The sequence below is a fragment of the Gossypium arboreum genome, chromosome 3 (assembly GCF_025698485.1).
Source record: "Gossypium arboreum isolate Shixiya-1 chromosome 3, ASM2569848v2, whole genome shotgun sequence".
Lineage (NCBI taxonomy): Eukaryota > Viridiplantae > Streptophyta > Magnoliopsida > Malvales > Malvaceae > Gossypium > Gossypium arboreum.
Window position 1 is genome coordinate 138,702,985 of NC_069072.1, and position 26,611 is coordinate 138,729,595.

Sequence of the window (26,611 nt, forward strand, 5' to 3'; positions counted from 1 at the left end):
TTTTATATCAGGTTGCCATGGTATCTTTCAACCATGGTCTTACACATTTCATATCAGAGAGCACACTCCCGCAAACCTCATCCTTGCAGCGGGATTACCAGTCCAGGCTAAATCCCCTGCAATATAAACTCATAGAGTATTGTCGGGATTACCAATCCAGGCTAAATCCCCTTATTCTCTTGATACCAATCTTTAACTTAATTTTCTCTCTCCTCCAGCTTCTATTTCTTGAATCCAACTTGATATTCTAACTCCCCATGTTCTCCTTAACATTTCTCTCTCTTGGTAGCTATGGAAATTCATTTGATTTTTGGGTGAAAATGGTGAATTTTTGGTAAAAGGACCAAATTGTAAAGAAAGTAAAACTTTCTTTCTTCCTCTCTTTCTCTCACGTTAGTTTGCATGGAAAGGAAAGATGATGAAAATTCTTCATCTTTCTTTCCTTATATACTAAATAAATAATAATAAAATAATATTAAATATCTCATAAAATATTAATAAAATAATATTTATCTAATTAATTAATTTAAAATATCATTAACATAATCATTACATTCTAGAATTCTCTCTCTTACTAATTGACCATTTTGCCCTTCATGATCTTTTAGAATTCCATCCTTGAGTCATCATTTAATTTGGTAAAATTGCAATTTAGTCCCTCATAGTTCTTCACTTATTCAATTTGGTCCCAATTCATCCATTTTCCTTAGTTTCTAGATCATTCTACCCTTAAAATATTTACACTATTGGTCCTTCAACTTTTTATATTTACACTTTAACCCTTTAAGTCTTGAGTATTTACTCTTAGGCAACAAAACTTTTCTAACTTTTACAATTTAGTCCTTTCCGAATCAAGATATCATAATTTACTTCCCAATGTTGCCATAACTCAAAACTTCCCTTTTATCACTTTATTTCCTTATTTTATTATATCAAGGATAATATATTATTGTAAAAATTTTCGTGGTATTACATTTATCCCTATTTAAATTTTATTTATTATATAAATAGTAAGAATAAAATGCATATATTATGAATGTATTAGTTGAGATTCGATTTAATATATATCATGAACAAATTATCATGAATTTCTCATTTCTAACTATTTAAGTATTCAATTCACGCTATTTTTAAAATCCAAATCTAAATTCTAAAATTCAAGTTCCCAAATGCTAGCTTAATAAATCTAAGGGCTTAGCAAGAAAAATCGAAAACTGACTCAAATCGAGGTGTTTGGATGATTTATAGAAGGTAAGTTTAAAGATCGTGATTACTCGAAATCGAGCTAAATTTTATTTTTTTAATATATATTAATATTTAATTTTATATGATATAAAAATAAATATTTTATATTTAGTGAAGGTAATTTAAAAGTCTAAAATTCAAAACTAAAATTAATATATAAAAATCGAGAATCTAATCGAATTATGATAGACTATTCACAAAATCCAAAAACCCTGATCGAATCAAACTGATATAACCCCTAAATCAAACTACTATCACTTGATGATGATTGAAATTACAAAATTTAAAAATTACAAGAAAAACAAAAAGTACCAAAATAAAATACAATAGGTTAAATTTTGTTATTAGTCTCTATATTTTATAAAATTTGTAGATTTGGTCTTTGTACTTTAATTTGATCAATATTATTCCTATACTTTTTAATTGTTTAATTTTAAATCCTGTGTTTTTCGAATTTTAAAATTTAGTATTGATCCAAATAGTAGCAACTAAATCTATTCGATTAAATTCAATTATTAGTCTCGTACTATGCGTTCGTTTGTAGATTTTATCTATATTCTCTAATTAGATCACTCTAAGTCCTTATAATTTTCAAATTTTAAAATTTCAGACTTACATAAAAGACCATTGTTAATCCATTAACTGAAATTTTAGTAATATGTGAAAATAACAAGCTGACGTAACATTATATATATGACAATATGTATGCCTCATTAGATATTGGAAATAACAAAACTTAAACTAATGAATTTAACAATTATCGTTTGGTGAAGATTATAATTTTAAAATTTGTAAAGTACAAGAACTACATACACAACTTTTGCAAAGTATAGTGACTAATGAAAGAATTTTACCAGTACTATAACAATGCAGGGACTAATAGAGAAATTTAACCAGTTTTATTTCCTCAATTTATATCTTACTCTAATTTAGTAACAGTATCGTATCTCTTTTTTTTTTTTTTTGCTTCCTTTCTTTGTTGTCATGGCGGCTCTCTCCACTGTTCCACACCTACAGATCCACTGCTCAAAGACCGAGTCAGACTCAGTTCATAAACCCATTACTTTCCCTTCAAAAACAATAAGACCCATCATCCATGTCCCGAAAAAACTGGTCTTTTCCCCAAAGAGTGTCGACGATAAGATCTCAAACAGCAATTTCCTTGCCAATGGACCCGTTCCTTCAACTCCAACTCGTTCAAAGTACGTATTTTAATCTAACCTCTTTGTTTTACGTTTTACGTTTTACGTTTTGGGTTTTTGTTTTTGCTTCAGTTTACTTACTATACTTGCTGCTTTGCTGTTGGTTATGGTGAATTAAAGGGTGAGGCGGCATACGATTTCGGTGTTTGTTGGGGATGAAAGTGGGATGATTAATAGGATTGCTGGAGTTTTTGCTAGAAGAGGGTATAATATTGAGTCACTTGCGGTTGGTTTAAATAAAGATAAGGCACTTTTTACCATTGTTGTGTCTGGTACTGATAGAGTGCTTCAGCAAGTTGTGGAGCAGTTACAAAAGCTTGTGAATATTTGGAAGGTATGATCTTATCCTGAAAATTCTTCATTATATTGTAGTGATATTTATTAGGCATGATAAAATTGAAGGATAGGGGTGGAAAGAAAGTAGTTTCCTTTCCTGCCATGCCATTGTTAACGTGCATAAGGGTAGGATTTGAATTATAAATTTTTGAGAGATTAAAATTTAATTTTATCAGTTATAAATTTATGATTTTATCATTTGAAAAGTGCTAAACAGAAACTTTTTAGGGCCAAAGTGCAAATTTATCATATATAAATTTATAATTTAATAATTCTTAAGGGGCTGAACTAAAAGTTTTCATTTTCGGGGCCAGGCTCCTACCTGCCCTCTTTAGATTCGCCTTTGAGAGGTAGACTTCTTTAGGTGAAGTCTGCAAAGTGTGGTTGGTTTGAAGCTGACCTGACTCTTCAATGGGCCGGTATTGTCTTCGAGACGAGCTGAGATTTTGTTTTTCGACTCTGCAGAGAGTGAGTGCTTAAAGAGGCTTCCTAGGGCACGGGTCCACAGAGTAAGAGTGACTTCAAAATGGACCTTGTGTAGTGTATGGTCACCTATGGAAGGAATGATAGCCATTTGCCTATGGTATGATTTGAATCCCCGACCTTAACATATAGGTCACTAGAGGGGAGGCATGTTACCACCTGATCTAGCTTAATCAAGTAGCAGCATATGTGCCCATAGTGGGTAAGAGTTCAAATCCTACCGTGCGTGGATGCTCATGTTTCTTTGGTAGGAGGTTGTGCGTAATGGATGGTCCAATCCAACAAGACATTTTTGTCTTGTAAACTTTGCCTTTGGTTCGGGCTTTCATGAGAGTCAAGAAACATAATCCCGGCTCGACCAGGGGATCATACTGACACGTTGAGGGGTCTGCCGACTCCAGACCAATGACATTTTGTAGACTTTCGTGGAAGAAGTCGATTTCCTCTCAACACACCTTATGAAGTTTTTATCTCAAGATTGTCCATTATGATATCTTAAAAGGGTTGATGACATTTTTATATATGTCAATTTATTAAATTTACTTCTTTTAACATGATGGACAGGTTGAAGATCTCTCAAATGAGCCTCAGGTTGAACGTGAGCTAATGCTAATAAAAGTGAATGCAGACCCAACGTTCAGAGCTGAGGTAAATCCTGCTTGTGATTTTTAGAATGTTAAGACTTAAGAGTTCCTTCTAGATTTCCCTTTGATTGGCTGACCTTTTCTTGCTTATCAGATCATGTGGTTAGTGGACATCTTCAGGGCAAAGATTGTGGATATCTCAGAACATTCACTAACTATTGAGGTAATGAATGGATTATCTTCTTGTTGCTTCAGAATTTTTGGTGTTAATTGCCTGCAGATGAATTATTATTCAATAGATTAATAAACTTGAGGGGTAAAAGTACCTCATGCTGATGTATTGGGATCAGTTTTTTACAGTAGAAAAGAATGGAATTTTTAACAGAAAGATTATTTTACTCTTTAATTTAACGTATAAATACTAATTTGCTCTTAGTACAAAAGTCTCCATGATACTTTTACCAAACTTAAAGCATTTCTTTCAAATTTTGGACTAAAAGATTTAATTATGTTTCTTCAGTGTTGAATCATAAGTTACATATCATGTGTTAAACACAGGTAACAGGTGATCCAGGGAAGATGGTTGCTGTGCAAAGAAATTTAAGCAAGTTTGGGATCAAAGAAATTGCTAGAACAGGAAAGGTAAATGAGCTTGATGAAAATTTCTAGTTGGTTCTTTATTAGTTCAAGGCTAGTAATGCATATGTTTATCCTCAAATCTCCTATTAGATTGCTCTTAGAAGAGAAAAAATGGGTGCATCTGCTCCATTCTGGCGATTTTCAGCAGCTTCATATCCTGATCTTGAAGAAACAGTACCTGATAACGCTTTTGCAGGGGCTAGAAAGCAATCAGTATTTAGTGAGGTCGATGTTTCTGGAGGGGTAAGCCTTTCTGTGCTCCTATATTCTGTCATTGCATAATTGATATACCTTCTGCTCCAAAATCTATAGTTTTATGTGTTTTTGTCTGCTCATGCAGGGAGACGTCTATCCGGTGGAGTCGCCTGATGGCTTTACGATCAATCAAGTTCTTGATGCTCATTGGGGTGTTCTCACTGATGACGATGTAAGCATGCTTATTGCTGGTTGTTAAGTGTCTCCTCTCTCTTTGTTACACATATTTCCACACTAATAGATCATAAGTTGGTAAAAGTATCATGGAGGCACATTTACTTGGAGTCGGATTGCATTTTGTCCCCTTTACTCAAAAAATGAGCAAATTAGTCCCTATATGTTAGATCAAAGAGCAAACTGGTATTTCTGTTAACAATTGGTTATTGTACGTCGAATTGAGGTACATGTGGCACGTCATGTGTAGCCGTCTGGTTATTTCGTCAACCACACCAATTTTTAATAATAGAAAAGGATGAAAATTTTAACTGAAAGGACTAGTTTGCTCTTTGATTTAACGTACAAGAATTACGTTGCTCAATTTTTTTAGTAAAGGAGATAAAGTGTAGTTTGATTCCTAGTACATGGGTCATCATAAGTTCTGTTAGTTGTTAAGCATAAACAAGTAAGCCACAAGCTTCATGACTCGAGAGAATGAATTAGTTTCACTTTGAAATTTTACTTGTTCTTAGAACATGCTTGGTTCTATGTTCCAAGATTAATGTCCCTATTGGTGCTGAGCGACCTTTTTTTCACGAGTCACTGTTTAAAACGTATCTTCATGGTATCTTATTTTAACATTAACATTTTTGCTAATGTTTCTCAGACAAGTGGACATCAATCTCATACTTTATCCATGCTTGTAAATGACTCTCCGGGAGTTCTAAACCTTGTTACAGGTGTTTTTGCTCGAAGAGGCTATAATCTTCAGGTGAGTTTGCTGTCATTATTTCTTATCTCTTTCCTGCTTTGTTTTTTAGGGGTTTTAATCGGCTAAATCTTTTTACCATCATCAGAGTTTGGCTGTTGGACATGCTGAAGTTGAGGGGCTTTCCCGTATTACAACTGTTGTCCCCGGTACTGATGAATCAATTAGCAAATTAGTGCAGCAACTCTATAAGCTCGTAGATATGCATGAGGTGAGATTATACCGAAGGGTGCATTTCGAATCATTCACTAGTGAAGCAACTTTAAAACTATTAATTTCTTACACCTGAATCTGAGTAACATACTTTAACTATTTTGTGTTTGATACCGACTAACTTCCGTAACCAACTTGCAATGATGTTAGCCTTTGCTCCGTAATTTCTTGAGTGAACTCAACGGCTGACAATTGATTTCACTTCTTAGGTACGGGATCTTACACAGTTGCCATTTGCTGAACGAGAACTAATGTTGATAAAGATTGCTGTGAATGCCACTGCTCGACGAGATGTCCTTGACATTGCCAACATTTTTAGGGCCAAGGCTGTTGATGTTTCTGACCACACGGTCACCCTCGAGGTAATTATTTGGACACTTAGGTGTTAATCTTTTGTATAATATATGGAAAGGCATGTTCGTATCCGATGCGTTTAGTCCGAACAGCATAAACTCATTGCATTTGTCTACGTTACTCTAGCCCTTCATCCCCTAAAATATGTGTCTGATATCCGTATTCCGGCACATTCATACATAACATGGAGGTCCAAATATGTAAAAGCAAACTTGAGCTTATCTGTATTTGACACTTTCTTTTCCAAGTCCAAGTATAACAATATGTTTGTATGCATATTCCAGCTTACAGGAGATCTAGACAAGATGGTTGCACTGCAGAGATTGTTGGAGCCCTACGGTATCTGTGAGGTTCGTCAATAACATTTGGCATCCAGTGTAACAATCACATCATCTATCTTCATAGTATAACGACATTCCTTCATTCTTTTTGTACATATTTAGGTTGCTCGAACTGGACGTCTCGCACTGGTGAGAGAGTCGGGTGTCGACTCCAAATATCTACGTGGATACTCTTTTCCTCTATAAAATTTCAAAGTATTTTTAAGGTATTGATGTGATATGTAGGACATATTTTGCTCTTTGTATACAGTTTGTGTTATATTTTGAATAATCAGAACTCTAGTGAAATAGATGGTTTTTATTATTATTTATTTATCAAAATAATATGAAAAAAATATGAAAATGACATAAGATCTCGATTAATTACAAGAATAGACCGTATTCTACAGTAAACTTGGGTGTCGCTACATTATCAGGCAGCACCACCCTAGACTTTCTGCTATTTGCTGCCATCAATCCCGGTGAAGTAAAAAAAAAAAAAATTTAACTAGTATTGTTAAGTGGTCAAGCGGCCCAAAAAAATACGAATATTTTTTAAATACGAAACAAATATTATACGATTACAATTTTTTTTATAGTGGTGCTGTCAATAACAAAGAAAAAGGAAAAAAAGAAAAGAAAAGAAAAAGGTGATGTAAGGTGGTGTTGCCAACCTGTCCAGTTGCATCAGTTTGAAATGTAAAAAAAATTGATTGTGTGGAATATTGGGTTGCTGAGCTAAGCATATCAACCATCATTGATGATCTCGGTTGTTGATAATCAGAAGTGGAATAAGGTATCTTTAGATGATAAGGGTAGCCTTTGGAATTTTGGCATAAAACTTTCATTACGCAACTTCGGATGATAAGAACTACCCTCCTATTGTGCTTGTGTCCTTATAGGTTTGGGTTCAGGGTCGGGAGGAGGAGGCGAATGTCTTCGGCAAGGATGGGATCGACTTGGCCCACTTTATTAATGCCCTCATCAGTACATGTGTTTAGGGACTACTATCAATTGCTCACCAAACAAACACGATAACCCGTTTTCCATGTACGAACGTTGGTAGTGAACCAAGGGCAAGAAATCTCTCGTACAAGAGTCCAACCGACGCCTCCTATCCATTCGGGTGTTTCACATTACAATTCATTTTTGATGCTCCAATGTCTAATTCTTTGCATATTTTCCCTTCTTATTAATGTCGTGGACATTGTCGAAGTTGTCTGGAACGTCCAAAACATTTTGTTTACACTTGAATTATTGCAGACCGGTCCTCGTTGTACCACTCAACGGTTGGAAAATTCATAATGGGTGCGTTAATGCACCACACATATGAATGATGATAAACCAACTGGGAATTACACTTGTAACATTTGACATAATATATGACATCCACACGAATTACATAATTAATAACATGATTATAGTAACATCAGAAATAAATAACTAAAACAATTACATTACATGAATATAATTTTATTTTGAAAAAATATTATCTCTTCTTTGACATATGCCTCAATCATTTGTCTGTACACAATGAAGGTTATCGACTTCCCAATCCCCAGACAAGTACACCATCTACATAACATTTTCATAAAAAAATAATTCTTATTCAATGTTCTTAATTTTTTTTTATCTACTTGGTGCCTGTATCTTGTGTATCATTTTTTTTCGCCTGACAAAACTCAAGGTACAACGTTGCTAATAGTGCCAAACCCAAACTGTAAGAACGAGCAACTTGAAAATCAACCAACAGAGGTAAGTACATCAGGTGGACTTTATTATTACTTGCATCCAACATGAGTACCCCCTATTAGCTCCAGCATATACACCCGAACAATGCACATTTTCTCCCATTGTGAGACATTACCGGTAAAGTTTTGAAATTTTGCTCTAGCTAGAAAAATTTCAATCTGCTAAATTTAACAACACCATCACCCAACGATTGTCCAAGCAACTGATAGCAAAACGATGTAGGTTCGATCACTTTACTTGAACCCGTGACCACAACACCATCAATTGGGAGCTCGAATTGCAATGTAACATCTTCCAAGATGATGGTGCACTCCCCACATAACAAATGAAATGTATGGCTCCTCCCGGTGTCACCTCTCAACTAAGGTGGATGTCAAGTTGGTCCTAAGCTCAAACATCCTAATCAATGTCGTCGTTTCAAATCTTGCGGCATTCAGATAGGGGAAAATACATTCGTCCAACTGCTAGCTTAGACCATGGATACGTGTTCTCAAGACGCGGTACTCACCCTGTCCATAACGAATTACCATATTAGTTAAATATGCTAATTAAAAAATAAAGACGTGCAAATTTGTAAAATACCCTTGAATAACAAGTAACAATTTGTTTTTACTGGGACATTAATCATCATGGCAGTGTGATTGGTTGCTCTACTCAATGAACCCATTTCGACATTTGAACAAGCAAAATTGAATAAATATATCATTTTAGAACATAAACCCTTCCACATAATAATATTTATCACAACCCATTTTTGTAAACAATTTTATTTAAATATAATATACAAATTATTATTACCAACAATGAAAACATCCATTAAAACTACATAATTTCTCCTAAAATTTCAGCCCAAACAATTTTTTCCTCCCAAATCCCAACACAAAACAACTAACTATAAAAAAAGAAAAAAATCACTCTACTTCACTCAAATCCCATGTTGTATATGGAGGGGACTAGTATTATATATAATGGGTAAGGTAATTAAGAAAAAAAACAAGTGTGCATTTTATGATAGAAAGTCATGATCGATTGTCAAGCGGCACTAGCCTGCCATCGATGTGACTAATCGATCACGACTCCCTATCTTAAAATGTATATCATATTTTTTTTTGTTAAGCCCTTTTTATAAAAAAAAATTATCAGTATCGTCAATATTTCAAGTGGTACAATTTTTTTTCCCCGAATATAATTTAAATTGTATTTAGGAAGAAATATGAATATTTTTAAAAATACATATCAATACAGCCATTGTGTTAGGCATCATCACTTAAGAAATTATTTTAACTGTATGATTGACTAATGATAAAAAATAATTTGGAGTAGTGCTGCTTGATAGGTTGGCGACACCCATATTTACTATAAAAAAATTCAATTTTTATAAATAATTTAGATCCAATATCATTTTCGTAATAACTTTTTTATATTATTTGTATGAAAAACCCCAAATAGACTCTTTTGTTTAAACGCACATGTCCAACGCATATCCGAACATAAATACAAAATACATTGAAATCAAACACAACACACATGCACGAATTATACCGGTGTTATTTTCCGTATAAGTGCGTCAATCACGGGAGACCACGACTAACTGTTTCCCGACATTGCGACCAATGAAGAGGCCAATGAGAGCTGTTGGAGCACTCTCAATACCTTCGGCTACGTCTTCAATGTACGTTATCTTCCCTTCTTTGATGCTAGGTATAACCATTTCTAGATACTTGGGATACAAGTGATAGAAATCACTGACGATAAACCCTTGCATCCGGACCCGTTTCGGAATGATGTACATCAAGTTGTGCGTTGCTTCGGGTTTGTCGTTGTTGTACTGTGAGATCATTCCGCATACAGCGATACGACCATGGACTCTCATGTTGAGCAGCACTGCATCGAGCATCTTTCCCCCAACGTTTTCAAAGTAAATATCGATGCCTTCTGGGAAGTACCTGGCAAAACATAGTAAAACATATCAGATCTGATCAAAGTCGGATAACAGATCATGTGATTCGTCTGTCAAACCAATCGGAGTTCTGGCAGCTACTGACCTTTTTAAAGCAGCATCCAAGTCCGGCTCTTCCTTGTAGTTGAACGCCTCATCGAACCCGAACTTATTCTTCAGCAGATCAATCTTTGATACGGAAATCATTGAAGACGTTTAGATAAAAAGGGGAAGAAACAAGAAATGCAGGAATAAATGACAAAACCGAGAACTTACTTTCTCTTTGCTTCCGGCACTTCCGACGACATAACAGCCTAACAATTTCGCAAATTGCCCGACAAGCTGACCAACTGCTCCGGATGCAGCCGATACATAGACATATTCCCCTTTCTTCGGGGTGCAGATTTCGTAAAAACCAGTATAAGCAGTCATACCAGCCATACCTATAATGATGAAATCAATGAACAATCAAACGAGCACAAGTATGTTCTTATTACGTTATCAAGATTAACCTATTACTAACCATGAAACATAACCCAGATCATATACGTGGCAAGAATCTAAACATGCGACTCGACTTTGTGTCGCACATACATATATCTGACACTCAGCAATCGAGTCCGAGTATCAACTTACCAAGAAGTCCAGTATAGTAGGTGAGAGGCAAATCTGTGTGTTGAATTTTGAACAAAAGACCAGGCGCCCTTAAGAGAGAATACTCTTCCCAACCGGTCGTCCCCCACACGAGATCGCCGTTTTTGTATTCCGGATGAGTCGAATCCACGACTTTGGCCACTCCGTAACCGGATATAGGCTGCGTAATGTAAATAGTTAATAGGTAAATTAAGGCATTGTTTGATAAAATGTTGATCTTTTATTACTCGAAATTGATTATGAGAGTAGGTGTCCACGGATCAAGATCTGATGTTAACCAAGACTTTATCATTATGTTACGAGCTCGGTTGACAAATTGCAACATTTGTACTGGTCGGCGTTAGGTGGCCGGCAGGATTAAATCAAATTTTTATCATTTTTTGGTGGCCAAAGTGCAATTTTACCACTGAATACACGTATTTGACACTGAATCAACTCAATCCTAAACAGCCAGAACTCACCATTGGGAACTAAAAACCTTGATTTGAGCTAAAAATTCTAATTAAACTCTCCAAAATTTTTTCTTTTTGAAATTCTCATTAAATTCCCCTACCAAGCTTCTTATAAACCGTACCAGCAAAGTCATCAAACAAAACCTATTTACTAAAAAAAAAAACAGATCAAAATTGAAAATCCTCGAAAAACATGGGAAAAAAGGGAAATTTTTTCAGTTCAGATTCATGAAACTCACCAATCTGGGCTCAAAAGACGGCACATACGAATCTTCGAGCTTCTTCATACGATTCCTCATGTAAGGATCGCAAGATAAGTAGAGATTTTTCACTAAAATTGCATCTTTAGTCCCTTCTGGAACTTTCAATTGAATGCTTTTTTCTTTAATTTCCATATCTGATTCTTTGGGCAAACCGGCATTCACATAGTTCTTGAGAACCACTTGCTTGTTCTTCACTAACGCTTCATCAGCCATTTTAGTTGCTTGAAACTAGAAAAAAAAAAAATAGATTGAAGGTTTTAAGGAAAAAAGAGCGAGACTTTAATGGCAAAAGTTAAAAAGATGGAAATGACCGGGTGATTATATCAAAGAAAATAATTGATAAAAAATCAAAAAAAAAAAAAGAAAAAGGGAGTAAAGTTGGGAAGATATTTTTTTAAAGGGAAACCTTTTAGAAAGATATTTTATTAGAGGAACCTTGTTCATGGGTCGAGTTATTTGTTCAAGTTTAAAGACTCGTTCGAAGGGCTCGAAAAAAAATATTAGACTTAAAAAATAAGTTTGAACAAAAAAATTAGATTCGTTTAAAATATGAGTTAAGTTTAGATTTAAACATTGAAGGCCCTAGCTTAACTCGACCTAACCTATATTTGATATGATTTTTCCATAATTTGAGATTTAATATTTATATTTTAATTTTTGACATAATTTAGTATTTCAACGTCTATATTACCATTAGTTAACCTAAATATTATATTCTAATTAAAATACAGTGTGAATTTTAACAATGTTAATTACTATATTTAAATTTTAAATTGAAAAATAGAATAACTAAATTCTTAGAATAATAAAGGGACTAAATTCTAAATATGTTGAAACATATTGTAAACTTTAAATTTCAATCATTTAGTCCAAAAATAATTAACTCTGTACTAAGCGTGCATCAAAAGTAATACTAAATAATTGATTATATATATGGTAATATATATAGTAAAGATTACGTCGTTAATCAATTTATAATATTTAACTCTAATTTTAAAATATATTTTGCGGCATTTACACCAACAAATGTCGTTAATTGTTCAAACATACAACGACATTTCGTAATATAAACATTGCTGTAGTATTCCCGCGAATGATTTTCGCCAGAAAATTATTCCTGCAATTTGGAAATACATCCACTGCGGTGTTTATACATATAGTCGTCGCTAAATGTATATGGTGATGGCATTTTTTTGCCATTAACGCCGCTGTAAATCGCCATTAATTCTACATTTTGCTTTAGTGCCTTTTTATGCATTATTGATGCGATAGATCTCTTAAGGCTCTTGATAATGGTTTCTTGGTTGGCTAAAGTTTATTGTCAAATAGGTCTAATAATGACAAGGCAAGGATGCAAATTTTAATGGTTTGATCAATGTGATACATTTCTGGTTTGTCTCTGAATTCTTCAAGTGTTGCTATTATTGTCAGATTGCCTTTCTCCTTTTCGGGGATTTTTTTTTCGGACTTTGTTGAACATCTGTTTGTAGTGTCTTATTTATCATTTGTACTATATATTGTGCCTTTATATTCTTATTGTTCATGATTTCTATTAATGAAAGTATTTTCTTTAAAAAAAAAAAACAAAAACAAAAATTTCACAAGCAAAATTAAAATAACTTATACTTTTTTTTTCCTAATGAAATAAATTTAGAAATAAAAAATACATTCAAAAATAAGTTCCAGCCCAAAAGTGTAACGTCCCCTACCCGAGACCGTCGCCGGAGTCGAGCAGGAGACATTACAAAACTTATCTTAGCACTTAAACAGTTTTCATAGTAAACTATCCATCTGCGTCACGGTCGCTAAAAAAATCATATCTCGAGTTAAAAAACTCAAAATCTAATTCCATAAATTTTTCCTGAAACTAGACTCATATATATACTTACTAATTTTTTTTTAGAATTTTTGGTGAGGCCAATTAGTACAGTTTATTAGAAAAAGTCTCCCCTGTTTCAGGGTTCGGCTACTCTGACCCTTGTGCACTACGAATCAAATTTCTTCCTGTACAGAAATCCAATGTCTATGGCATTTATTTCAATTAAAAATAGACTCAATAAGGAATCCATAAATACAAATTTTGAGTCCTAATTCTTAATACACAATTTATGGTGAATTTCTAAAGTCAAAACAGGGAATCCAGAAATTGCTCTAACCCTGTTTCACCAAAACGTAAATATCTCATAAAATACAACTCTTTTACCTATTTTGTTTCTTCCATATAAAAATAGATTCATTAAGCTTCAATTACATATTTTATTCATCATCTAATTCACTTTATAATATTTTTGGTATATTTTCAAAGTTGGACTACCGCTACTGTCCAAATCTATTTTAGTATAAAATGTTGATAACTAAGTTTATAACATTTTCATTTCTTCTCTCTACAATATTTACCAACAATTCCTCTTATCACTCTTCACTAACATATCAAAACATACCATACTTAAGGTTTTGGTAACATTTACGAAACATACCAAAATATCACTTAACAACTTAGATACTTTCAAAATGACCAAAAGACATCCTAGGTACAATGCCATTTTCCAAAAGATAGAAACTTCACCAATTTGAGTTTGGGGATCGGCATATCTTTGAGTCCTTATACTTTCAGACCTAGCTGCATGCGGAAACAAACCGTCTGCTGAGAATACTCTCAGTGGTATTTCTATAAACAATAGCTTAATCAACTTTAAAACATGGTAATTCAAACACATTATTGCTATTATTCAATATCAATCAAGACTTTAATAATCTTTACTTTATTTACCCTTATTAACATAACTCGGACACTAACGGATACACGGATCCAACCCACACTCCGGGATAAGCACATAGTGCTTCATCGAACAAATCCGAACTTTAACATTATAGTACACAAAGTACTTCATCGGAACAAATCCGAAACTTTAACGATGAGTCGACACATAGTGTCTCATCAACTCAATGTCGGAATATCCCAATACTTCCAATTCCTATGACATGTCAACTATATCCGACTAGCCCGACAATCATTAATAGGGTATTCAAAATCACATTCATTTCAATATGGTAAAAATACTTACCTCATTCACATTTTCATACAATATAAATATCAAATATAGCAATAACGATTAAGCTCGGTTTATAGAAATACAAACCACTATTTATCGAATTTAATCGATATCTTCGTTCACTTTCTCTTTCCCTTCTTTGATGACGATCCGATGCTACGTTTGCTACTAACAATCATACAATTAAAAATCATCAATATACTAATTCATAAAACATATTTTCACTTTCTACCAAACTTTTACAAAATTCCAATTTCATCCTTTTCCATTACTAATCTTTTTTCTTTAACTTAAGCTTCATATTCTCTTTTAATCAACTCATTAATAATTTCTAACTCATAAAATTCATTATAAAACATAAATTTTGAGCTCTATTCAACTTAATCCCTATTTAAACCTAACTTGGAATTCTTTTAATAAATCACTCAATTTTCACTTCTAACTTCAATTCCTATCAATTTAACCCATAAAACCTCAATTTATTCAACTAAATCAATATCTAAAAATTTTCTATTTTTCTTCATTTTAACCTCATACATGTAGAACTTTGAATTAGGCATCCATAAACATAAAAATCATAAGAAAATGAGCTAAAACAACTTACCAATCAAACTTTAGGGCCTTAATCCTCAAATTTCCCTTTTCTATTTCTTTCTTTCTTTCCTTCTTTCTTTCTCACGTTTGCTCTCTGTAACTTTTCTATCCTTCTTTCTTTCTCTTTTTTTTAACTTACTCAAAATCTATATTCAATATAATAATATTAATAATATAATATTATTCTAATAAAATAACTTAATCTATAAGAAAAACTACTTTAACACATTTAATATATTTACCAACTATTACACATGTTATTCAATATTAACACACACATGTCACTTAGGGTCTAATTGCTAGATTAGTCCCTTTATTAATCTTTAATCTATAATTAAACTTTTATACCGTATGCAATTTAGTCATTATTCTAAATTCAAGCTACTTAACTTAATCAAACATTAAATAACCATTCAACTATAATTCATAAATATTTCTAATAAATATTCATGAATAAATTTCATGGAAACAGTACTCAAGACTCAATTTCCGATACCGTAACTTTCGGTTCATTACAAAAAGTGTCCATATTTTGATTTAGCTTAATTCATGATTTGACCCTTAAATTATATTCATTTTCCCACTTTAGTATATGAAACTTTTGTCCCGCTTTGATACTGAACTATCTTTTTCATCTTAGTTTACCCTTAAAAATAAAAAATTTAACAATAAGAACATGACATGTAGCACATTCTTATTGCACGACAATAATTTTGGGGTAAAATAATATGAAAATGATAATTCATATACCAAAATGAGAAATCGAATATACTTTATGGGCAAAATTATAAATAAAGCGTTTTGATCTAAAACTTCGATTACAAGCAATTAACAGCCACCACTTGTTTACCAATATTACGGCCACTAAAGATCCCGACAAGGGCTTTGGGAGAATTTTCCAAGCCATCAGCAACATCTTCAACATACACTACTTTGGATTCTTTGATCAATGGCAATATCATTTCCAGGTATTTGGGGTAAAGATGGTAGTAGTTCGTCGCTAGATAGCCTTGCATTCGAGCTTCTTTCAATACCATCGACGACAAATTCTGGACACCGTCGGGTTGTTCTCTATTGTATTGCGAGATCATGCCACACACCGCAATGCGGGCGTGGGGTCTCAGGTTGAGTAGCACCGCGTCTAGCATCTTCCCGCCGACATTGTCGAAGTAAATGTCAATGCCTTTGGGACAATGCCTATTTCGAAAATAAAGGGTCGACGTTAGATTTCGATTATGGTGCTTGGATTCGAGCATGAATGTCAGAAATTGTGCGTTACTAACCTTTTCAATGTTGCATCGAAGTTGGGCTCGTCTTTATAGTTGAAAGCCTCATCAAAACCAAATTTGTTCTTCAAGATATCAACCTTAAATTGAAGAAAGTGAAAAAAAAAGGCTAATTATGATTTTGGTCTCTCTACTATGTTGAAATTTGGGATTTAATCCCTTTACATTAATTTGATGTAATTGGTCTCAATTTTTAACCATATTAGTTGCCATCATAAAGTGATGACATGGATTTTTTCAAACTTTTATTTGTTACCTAGCAATGCTATCAATTTAGAATCCTAGATAACCATTTTCAATCAATAGGTTAAAATATGCTCCAAGTATCTATACTCTTCGTATATTTGGAATTCAATCTCCTACTTAAATTTTCTGAAATTTAACCCTCTACTTTTTGAATTTAAAAATGTAATAAGGTCCATTATAACGTCATTTTTTGTTCCAAGGGTCTCAAATGGGTTTCTTTTTTAAAATTTCAAAATGTCACACCTATGAATTTAAAAGGATTTTAATAGTGTTAATAATTGGACTAGAATTTTTAAAATTGGAAAGTAAAGGGACCAAATTCAAATGTACAAGAGTACAGGGACTTGGAGCATATTTTAACCTCATTCGATAATCAAGTTACATATCAATCGAATGCTTAACCCTAAATCCATGTCATCACTTTAACCACATCAACTAATGGTATTATCAATTCCTACCTGCATGGCCAAAGAAGTCAATTCTACCTACTAATAACATCATAATATAAAAAAAGAATTAGGGCAAATTAAAGGGATTAAATCCAAATTTTAGCATAATAGAGGGACTAAAACCGGAATTAGACCATAAAGGAAACAATAGTATTCAGACTCAAGGTCCTCTATTCTTTCAAATGCAATAACAATCCAATTGAAAAATGTTTTCTCTTTTGTCAGAATTGCAATAAGCAGTGGTAAAACACTGGGTATAAATATTAGAAATGAATATAGGTAGGTCCGAGTTTAGTTTTAATATTCAATTCAATACTTATGTTTTCTGTTTCAATTAAAGACCTGAGTTTGGCTTCAATGTTCAGTTCAGTACCTGTACTTTTTGTGTCATAGTTAAGCACCTATGTTTTATTTTCTAAAACATACTAGTCAAATATTCATCGGGCCCGCATAATGCTGATTGATCTGGGTACCAAATTGAATATTTAAGCCAAATCTAGATATCAAATAGTAAATTAACCCTAAAAAGAATAGAAATAGCATGCAAAGGGGCTACCTTCTCTGGGCTACCAGCACTTCCAACAACATGGCAACCATGGAGCTTGGCAAATTGCCCCACTAGCTGACCAACTGCACCACATGCTGCTGAAACAAACACATAGTCTCCTTTCTTTGGAGCACAAAGCTCATAGAAACCAATATATGCTGTTATCCCAGGCATACCTATTAACCATCTTACATTTATTATCGATATTACATAACTGTATTCAACACTTACATGGAGTCTAAGTAACATATTTTATTATATATCAATTCCCTCTTTTATGCATTCATTCTTATATGTTCTTAGATTTTCTTTGGTTATATTCTTCTATTAAGTTTTGCTAATTCTAAAATTTGATGTACTAAACTTATTATCATATGTGTAACGCTATGTCAGTTTATTATTTCCACATATTACTCACTAAAAATCTAGTTAACGGATTAATGATTGTCATTTGTGTCAAGACTGAAATTTCAAATTCGAAAAGTATAGACATAGAATGATCCAATTGGAGAAAATGAACTAAATCTACACTTGTACACATAGTATAGACTAGTAATTGAATTTAACTAAACGAATTTAACTACTATTGTTTGGGGCAAGACTAAAGTTCAAAATTGAAAAGTATTGGGACTAAAGTTGATCAAATAAAAGTATAAGAACTAAATTCATAACTTTAACAAAGTATAGGGACTAATAGTAGAATTTAACCATTTCTTTCCCTATGATTTGGATCAAATTATCAGTTTGATCCTTTTACCATGCTTAAATTTTGAATTTAACCCTCATACTTAAATTTAACACAGTTAAGCGTTTCTATTTTTTGATGTCATTTATCAGCCCAAATACTTATATATTCTGATTAAAATATTGCTGATGTGGCTTTTTCTTTTCTTAAAAACACCCCCTCCAACTCATCATACTATTGTGAACCATTTATTTGTTGGAAGGATTACTTTTTAAGGAAAAATCAATATCAACGATTTAACATGAACAATTAATGATTTTAAGTATTTGGGCTAACTAATGATACTATAACACGTACATAGATAGAAGAGAACAATTCAATCCCGAACAACCTTAACCTGAGATAGAAGAGAATTGATAGTTACCCAGAATTCCAGCATAGTAGGAAAGAGGTACATCGGTATGTTGGATTTTAAAGAAATTTTTAGGGTCTGAAATTATACTATACTCTTCCCAACCAGTTATTCCCCACACCAAATCATCCTTTGCAAAGCCAGGATGTGCTGAATCCAAAACTTTAGCCACTCCATATCCAGTTATAGGCTGCAAATTCGAGCTAAAATTAGTCGGTGTATCCGAATTACTAATAATATGCATACCGACGCTATCAATGATAACATATCATTAACGATGAAGTTAAATGAATTTAATTTTAAAAATTTATGATGAAGTGTTATTATTTGGTTCACTTATTGCAATGAAATTAAAGAACCAAGTGTAAAAAGAATCTCGTGTGTTGGCTTGATGGGCAAAATGTTCATCGTCCTAGGTGTGACTTGGGTTCGAAATTAAGTTATATATTTTTATAAGAGCTAAAATACAGTTTAACAGAGAACTAAACTAAAATTCTAGCATATTTGGAGGGCCAAACTATATATTAACTTAAAAATTTTATAAATTTTGAGGAGTCTAAAGCAACAATTTCTCATTTTAGGGCGGGGGAGAGCCCCTACTCGCCCCGTCATCGGAGTCTAAATTATTGTGAAAGCTCTTCACAGTGTTTATTTTCTATATTGCAAAGAATCGAAAAGAAAATATCAAATTTCTTACCACTCAACGAAATGCTATAAATATCCATCACTAATAATGAAAAGGTGATAGAAATTTGTGAGGCTTAATTAATTTCTACACTAATTGAAACAATCTCGGATCTTTGACAACGTAGTTGAGAATTTGTAGGCTAAATCCAAACAAAAATCAATCACATTTCACTTTTTTACAATCATCCAACTATTCATTTTAACGGATGTTGAAATTCAAATATCAAATATTCGATTTTCAAAACACAATAAAACTTGATTATGATAACGATGATGAAAATGAAAGGAAGTGATTAAAATTACCGAACCGAGGACGTAAGGATCGGTTAATTGTCGTTCGAGCTTCATCATTTTGAAGATCATGTAGGGATCGCATGAGAGATAAAGATTCTTGAGGATGATGGAATTAGAATCCTTTGGTACTTTGAGTTTGATGGTTCCGGCTGTCAAATGCATATCGGTTTCTTGTGGTGAACCAGATACATAGTGTTTCAGTATCACCTTCATGTTGCTTGCTTCATCCATGCCACCCGTCGCCATTTTCCTTGGTAATAAATACTATGGAGAGAGATCTAGATTTACAAAGTGGCTAGTAATTTATAGGAGAGATATTTAGGGTTGATTTCGATTTGGTTCAATTTAGTTTTATTTTTTAATTATGATTGACGTGATATGTTAATTTTGATTTGAATTTAGAAATTTGATTTTATCAAATTGAATACAAATTATATAAGTTTGGTTTGATTAAAAAAATTAATCCAACACGATTAAATATGAGCTCGAAATGATCTAAAATCGAATTTGATTTGAACCGGGAATTAACTAGAACGAAAATGATTCAAAAATTTTAAAACCCAATTTGATTAAAAAATAATCCAACACCGTTCTATATGAACTTGAAATAATCAAATCCGAAATTGAAATTGATTTAAACTTGAAACTAACTTGAATCAAAATGATCTGGAAGTTTTAAAACCTGATTTGATTAAAAAAGATAATCGAACACCGTTCAATATGAGCCCCAAAATGATCAAAACTAGCTTGAACCAAAATGATTTGGAAACTTTAAACTCGATTTGACTAAAAAAATTATCCAACACCGTCCAATATGAGCCTGAAATTATCCGAAACCGAATGACTTGAACCTAAAATGATTTGAACTTGAAACTAACCTGAACCAAAATGATCCAAAAATTTTAAAACCTGATTTGACTAAAAAAATAATCCAACACCATTCAATATTAGTCTAAAATGATCAAATGATTAGAAATTAAAATTGATTTGAATGTGAAACTAACATGAACAAAATATTTTAAATTTGAGAATTTGAAGTATCTTGGGTTTGGGATTCGGACCGGTTTAAATCATTTTGTGTTATTGTTATTTTTTATTTAAATTGTTAATTTTTATGGTCAAACTAGGTTGGTCAGATATGGATTCGTATTAGTAGGATCAACTTTTTGAGTTTGGGTCATTGAGTATATTGATTCGAGTCATTTTAGATTTTTATTTGAATTTGACACTTGAATTTGGATAATTTTGAGTTATTTGTTTAAATTATATCTTAATCTCGTGAAATACTCAAATTTTAATTTAATTCCATATCTTAATTTTTATTTATTATTTTATTGTTAATAACACACTCTAAAGATTTGACCATGTAAATTTCATTCAAAAATTTTATTAATTGCTGCATCATTATGATTTGTTCCATGTAAATTCGTGAGCCCCGTTCTTCCTGGGATTTTTTTGCCATTTTGCATATCTGTTCACCGTCGAGAGCGAACATCCCCAGCAGGTCTGTCAGCAGACTAGTCACCTTATCTTGTCTCTTAATCTCCATAGTTTCGTCTAGGAAAGTCACCAATTTTGAGCGCAGTATAGGCTTCCCAGCCACTGCTCGCATCTGCTTCATATGCTCCAATATGCTTTGCAGAGCGGAATCATCGCTTTATTAATATTCATTAAAAAATCGGCTTTATATAAATGAAAAATAATTAAAAACAACATTAAATCAATTATCATTATAGCTCATCTCTGACCAGGCCTGTTAGATTTCTTTGCTTTCTTGGTTTTTGTTGGGAACTCGATGAGCCCAACACAACTACTATAAAAGACCTTGGACCTACAAGTAATATTACCTAAGACCTAGGACCTTTTACAGAAGTCGAGCAATCGAATGAGGTGAAGTTGGTTCATTGTCGTTCAGATGTCCAACTTGCTGATATTCTCTCAAAACCTCTTGGAAGAATGAGGTTTGAGAAGCTAAGACAAGATAATGGAGTTCACAACATTATGGCTAAGGAGGAGTGTTGCGAAGTGGTCATTTCTGTGGTGGGGAACTCTTCTTACTGCAAACTCTACCAAAAGTGCAAGCTCAGTCTAGTAGCAAGCTCATCAGGGTGTGAGCTGTTATGTGTTGTTGGCGAGCCACCTGACGTATTTCAAGAAAGGTTCGGATATGCTGCTGATGATTTTTGTATTAGTCTGCTTGCTAAGATCACTTGTTAGATAAGCAGAATTAGTGTTGATTTGATATTTAGTAGGTACTGACTTTTACCTAATTAGTTTATGTACAAGCTATGCATTTGTATTTTCAAAGTGTATTTATTAGTGAGGTTTGTTGACTTTCTTGTAACCACTACATCAAAAAAATTCTGCTAAGTAATTTTCTTTGTTTTCTCTGTATTTTGTTCTCTCAACTTCTCTAAACCCCAACACCATCTCAGACAAGAGGAGTAAGGAAATTAGATACAAGGTTGTGATATAAGAGAGGAAAAATGAGATGGGAAAATAGCTAAAACATTAGGTGTGGGGAATGGAATCCTAAAGTTTGTTTAATCAATTTTTTAATTAATTTCTGCAATAAAATTTTAATATGCGAAATATATCATTAAAAGACATGTTTTTTTTTTTTTTTGGAGACAGGTCCTTATAGAGCTAAACGTTAAACCTAATTTTATTGCAGCAACATAGAAATAATTTCAGAAAAAGCTTATATAAAAAAACAAAGAGAAGCATCGCTTTTATTATTGTAAGCACAATCACATTCCCAAATTATAAGAAATTCTAAAATCAATAACCAAACCTCACAACTTTCAGCTCCAGATTTTTACATGACATTTATTTAAAATTTAAAATGTCTGAAAAACCAAATTACAGCTACAATAATAACTAATATCACAAGTAACAGGGAAAAGATTAAACCCTGTTTTTCAGTCTTGAGCTTTCCTGCAAATGAAGCGGCAGATTTCAAATATGATTACATTTGAATTACCACTTGTACCACACTCACTAACCCCATAGAGAAGTGGGTACTACACAATCCCAGTGGACAATAAATTTGCATTCCGACTTTGAGCTTTCAAGAGCCATACCTTCACAAGGCTCACCGCATTTATCACAATCTGGGTAGTAATACTTCTTCATCACAAAGGTGAGTGGGTGTGGATGATCATTTTCTTCGTAAATGCTCCGGAGTTTGAGGAATGAATAATTTCCAAGAACACAATAAACATGAGCAGAAGTATCACATGTTGCACAATTATAAAGCCAATAATTTGGATCTCGACTTCCTTCACAGATATCACAATAATGATGTTCTGAATAACTGTTATCATCATGATGAGTGAGTGAAAGAAGATGCTCATCGCATTTGTGACGAGCTGTAATTGGAAGTGAAAAACAACGAAGATGTAGCACAAAATCGCAATCCTTACAACAGAATGCCCCCTGTATAGCCATACCCCAATGTGTAGTCATACCACAAGCATTGCATTTCCCATTGTGCTTTGTGTAGTAAAAGAGGGGGTGTTCATGTTTCAAACATGTTCGAGCACCAGGAGTAAGAGCAATCACACATCGGAGACATGTTTTTTTCTTACATCCACAACATTCATAAGCAAAGGCATTAGATATGTGCCAACATAGTTTACACACAAAAGCTTTGTCAGAAATAAGGGCTAAAGGCTCTTTGCAATCATGATGCCAAACATTCTTCATCTTAGGTAACTCGGCACACGCTTTATGAAGAAAAAAAACACATTCTGAACAGTAGTAAAACGGATCCGAGATTGGCAACATACACCCGTCGCAACTATTTTCATATCCTCCAACAAAGGGACCTAACATTAAATTATGCATATGCTTGAAATGCTTTATTTTTGTAGCTTCTCCAGCATCGTTGCTCTCAATAACAATGATGGAACTTTCATTGGGCATCTCAATCTCATCTTCATTTTCTACTATTTCATATGAATCTTTATCCTTCAGTGCACACTTCACATGGAATATACCATTGCACTTTGAACAATAGTAACTACCATGCTCTGTATTGACTTCATCATGGCATATTAGGCAATTCAAAACCCTAAAATCTTCTATGTGATGGAAATATGTGTGAAGAAGGCGATGGTCATGCCACTTACTTTTGATAATGCGAGGCAATGAAATGCAATTTTTATGGATTATAATGTTGCATGCACCACATGAATAGACAACATGATTTCCTTCAGTGCCACACCCATCACATGTGAATGGAACTTGTCTCAACAACAAGGTGAATGGATGTTCATGATTTGTACTCTTAATAACTTTTAATGGTGATTGTGATGCGCATTCAATATGAACAACAAACTTACAAGGAGAACAACCATAAACAAATCCTCTTCGCATTGTTACCTGGCAGCATATCTTGCAAGAAAGCCGTTCGCTATTAAATTGTAGGAGAAGAGGATGCTTGCGATGCCACACATGATTCAATTTGAAAGGAATCTCAGTGCATTTCTCATGTAAGTTAAATCCATGGCAAGGAGAAAAGCGTGTATAATTTGCTAATGGTTCCCGGCACCCAAAGCAGTTAGAAACATCTTTAAGTTTTTCATCACCATTTTCAGTCGGAATCAATGGATGTTGAAGGGCAACATGCTCAAGCTGTTTCAAATTATTCTCAGCAATATTAAATGTAAACAAAGCACATTTAATATGAAAGTCCAATTCACAAGAAGAGCAGCGATAAACAGACTTGTGGCCAGATTTATTGCAAAAATTGCAAATGTACATTCCGGATGAATAAGGTGCATTTTGCATAAGAAGAGGATGGTTGAGATGAAAAGGGTGATTAAGCTCCAAAGGTGCCTTGGCACATACCTTATGAATATAAAACCCACAGTGCTCCGCACAGCAAAAACATGGAGCAGACACCTTCTCCCCACACCTCGAGCAATCAGTTACACCCCTTTGATTGTCCATCAGCTGCTCTTGATTCAACATAAGAAACAGGGGATGTTGGTGCCCGTTAAACAAGGTAAATGGATGTTCATGATTTGTACTCTTAATAACTTGTAATGGTGATTGCGATGCACATTCAATGTGAACAACAAACTTACAAGGAGAACAACCATAAACAAATCCTTTAGCTAGTTCATTGTTTTCTCCGCATATCTTGCAAGAAAGCCCTCGGCTTTTAAATTGTAGAACAAGAGGATGTTCGCGATGGCACACAAGATTCAGTTTGAAGGGAAGCTCAGCGCATTTCTCATGTAAATTAAATCCACAGTCAGGAGAAAAGTGTGTATACTTTGCTAATGGTTCCCAACACCCAAAGCACTTACTATAATCTTCAAGTTCTTCATCTTGAAGGGCAACATGCTCAAGCTCTTTCAAATTATTCTCAGCAATATTAAATGTAAACAAAGCACATTCAATATGAAAGTCCAAATTGCAAGAGCAGTGATAAACAAACTCATTACCGCCTTTATTGCAAAAATCGCACAAGTACCCTGATAAGTAACCTGGATTCTTAATGAGAAGACTACGATGCATAAGAAGAAGAGGATGGTCGTGATGAAAAGGGTGATTAAGCTCCAAAGGTGCCTCAGCACATACCTTGTGAAGGTAAAACCCACAACCCTCGGCACAACTAAAACATGGAATTGACACCTTCCCGGCACACCTTGAGCAGTTAGCTGCAATCATCAGCTGATCTTCATTCAACATAAGAAGTAGGGGATGTTGGTGACCATAATTCAGTGACTCCTCCATTTCCCCTTCCTCTTTGGTTTTTTCCGTCGACATTGGAAGAAAAAAACTGAAACTCAATGTTTGAAGTAAAGTAGATATTTGAAAGAGAGAGACTCCGAAAGCAAGAATACTAGTAAAGAAAGATAATGATTGAGGAAGTACGAGAGGCAGAGGTTCGCTTATGGTAAACAGAGGTCAACTCAATTAGGTTATTCAATGATATTAAGACTCAAATTGGTTAACGTTAATTTGACTGATTTCACTATAAAAGAATCATTGTAATTAGTGTGGTATTGGGTTTTGAGCTGAGCATGTGCCATGTATTTATGTAATATAAGATATGATTATTAGAGTACATGACTTGCTGTGGTTTGTTTGCATATAGTCTTTATTAATTAATATGCCATTGCTGCTTTTATGTTTTTTATTGTTATTTTAATTTCACTATTGCTATTGCTATGCCTGCGGCTGCCGCTTAATATTTGATATTTTCATATATAAAACAATTTCACGTTGACAAATAAATATTTATTATTCTAATTTAAATTGAAATGGAATTAAATAAAAAAATTAATTACGAAAATAAGGCATGTTATAGATTATTTACCTAAATGGCATTTTTTTACTGTAAATTTAGGTTTTGCCAATTTGTTTGGCAACATCAACCACCCATTATCACCCAATCATTCTAGATGAAAATAATTATTTTTAAGTGGTGCTGCCACATCATCAATCAATACTAAAAATTATTTATATTTTCTGTAAATATCGTATAATGTTGAAGAAATAAATAGAATTATAAAAAAATGAAAATGTTGGAGCGTCATGAATTACATCGGGGAGGGTGTCGCCTAATAGTGTAGCGACACCAAATTTGTTTCGAAACCAATCTTTCAAGTCCCAAAAATAAATTTGTTGTTGTTAATCAGTTCCAAAACAAAACGAGAGAGAAAAATTTATTGAGTTATTAAAGTTAAACGAGAGAAATCTTAAGTTTGAAACCAGGACAAAAGTT

General features: G+C 33.4%; 4 protein-coding genes across 5 annotated transcripts; 1 reads left to right on the forward strand and 3 right to left on the reverse strand.

The window, feature by feature from the left end:
* Positions 1-2,172: 2,172 nt before the first annotated feature.
* LOC108474490 (acetolactate synthase small subunit 2, chloroplastic-like) lies at positions 2,173-6,865 on the forward strand. The gene is made up of 12 exons (XM_017776431.2): positions 2,173-2,447; positions 2,568-2,781; positions 3,831-3,914; positions 4,005-4,073; positions 4,409-4,492; positions 4,580-4,732; positions 4,830-4,916; positions 5,568-5,672; positions 5,758-5,880; positions 6,092-6,244; positions 6,521-6,586; positions 6,680-6,865. Exons 1-12 carry the CDS (start codon positions 2,230-2,232, stop codon positions 6,761-6,763), a joined length of 1,440 nt encoding a protein of 479 aa, XP_017631920.1. The 5' UTR covers positions 2,173-2,229; the 3' UTR covers positions 6,764-6,865.
* A 2,844-nt stretch (positions 6,866-9,709) lies between these two features.
* Positions 9,710-11,941, reverse strand: LOC108474473 (2-alkenal reductase (NADP(+)-dependent)-like). Its single transcript, XM_017776410.2, has 5 exons — positions 11,593-11,941; positions 10,884-11,061; positions 10,524-10,690; positions 10,354-10,436; positions 9,710-10,254 (listed from the first exon to the last, which is right to left on the reverse strand). Exons 1-5 carry the CDS (start codon positions 11,827-11,829, stop codon positions 9,876-9,878), a joined length of 1,044 nt encoding a protein of 347 aa, XP_017631899.1. The 5' UTR covers positions 11,830-11,941; the 3' UTR covers positions 9,710-9,875.
* Positions 11,942-15,721: 3,780 nt separating this feature from the next.
* On the reverse strand, positions 15,722-20,189 carry LOC108475122 (2-alkenal reductase (NADP(+)-dependent)-like). Of its 2 annotated transcripts, none has more exons than XM_017777117.2 (5): positions 19,879-20,189; positions 18,901-19,078; positions 17,801-17,967; positions 16,547-16,629; positions 15,722-16,460 (listed from the first exon to the last, which is right to left on the reverse strand). In XM_017777117.2, the coding sequence occupies exons 1-5, from the start codon at positions 20,113-20,115 to the stop codon at positions 16,082-16,084; spliced, it is 1,044 nt and encodes a 347-aa protein (XP_017632606.1). In that variant the 5' UTR covers positions 20,116-20,189; the 3' UTR covers positions 15,722-16,081. The 2 variants fall into 2 exon arrangements, with proteins under 2 accessions (XP_017632606.1, XP_052882067.1); XM_053026107.1 differs by having other exon boundaries at positions 15,722-16,504; positions 16,543-16,629.
* A 2,381-nt stretch (positions 20,190-22,570) lies between these two features.
* On the reverse strand, positions 22,571-25,855 carry LOC108475123 (uncharacterized). Its single transcript, XM_017777118.2, has one exon. It carries the CDS (start codon positions 25,648-25,650, stop codon positions 22,870-22,872), a length of 2,781 nt encoding a protein of 926 aa, XP_017632607.1. The 5' UTR covers positions 25,651-25,855; the 3' UTR covers positions 22,571-22,869.
* Positions 25,856-26,611: the final 756 nt, after the last annotated feature.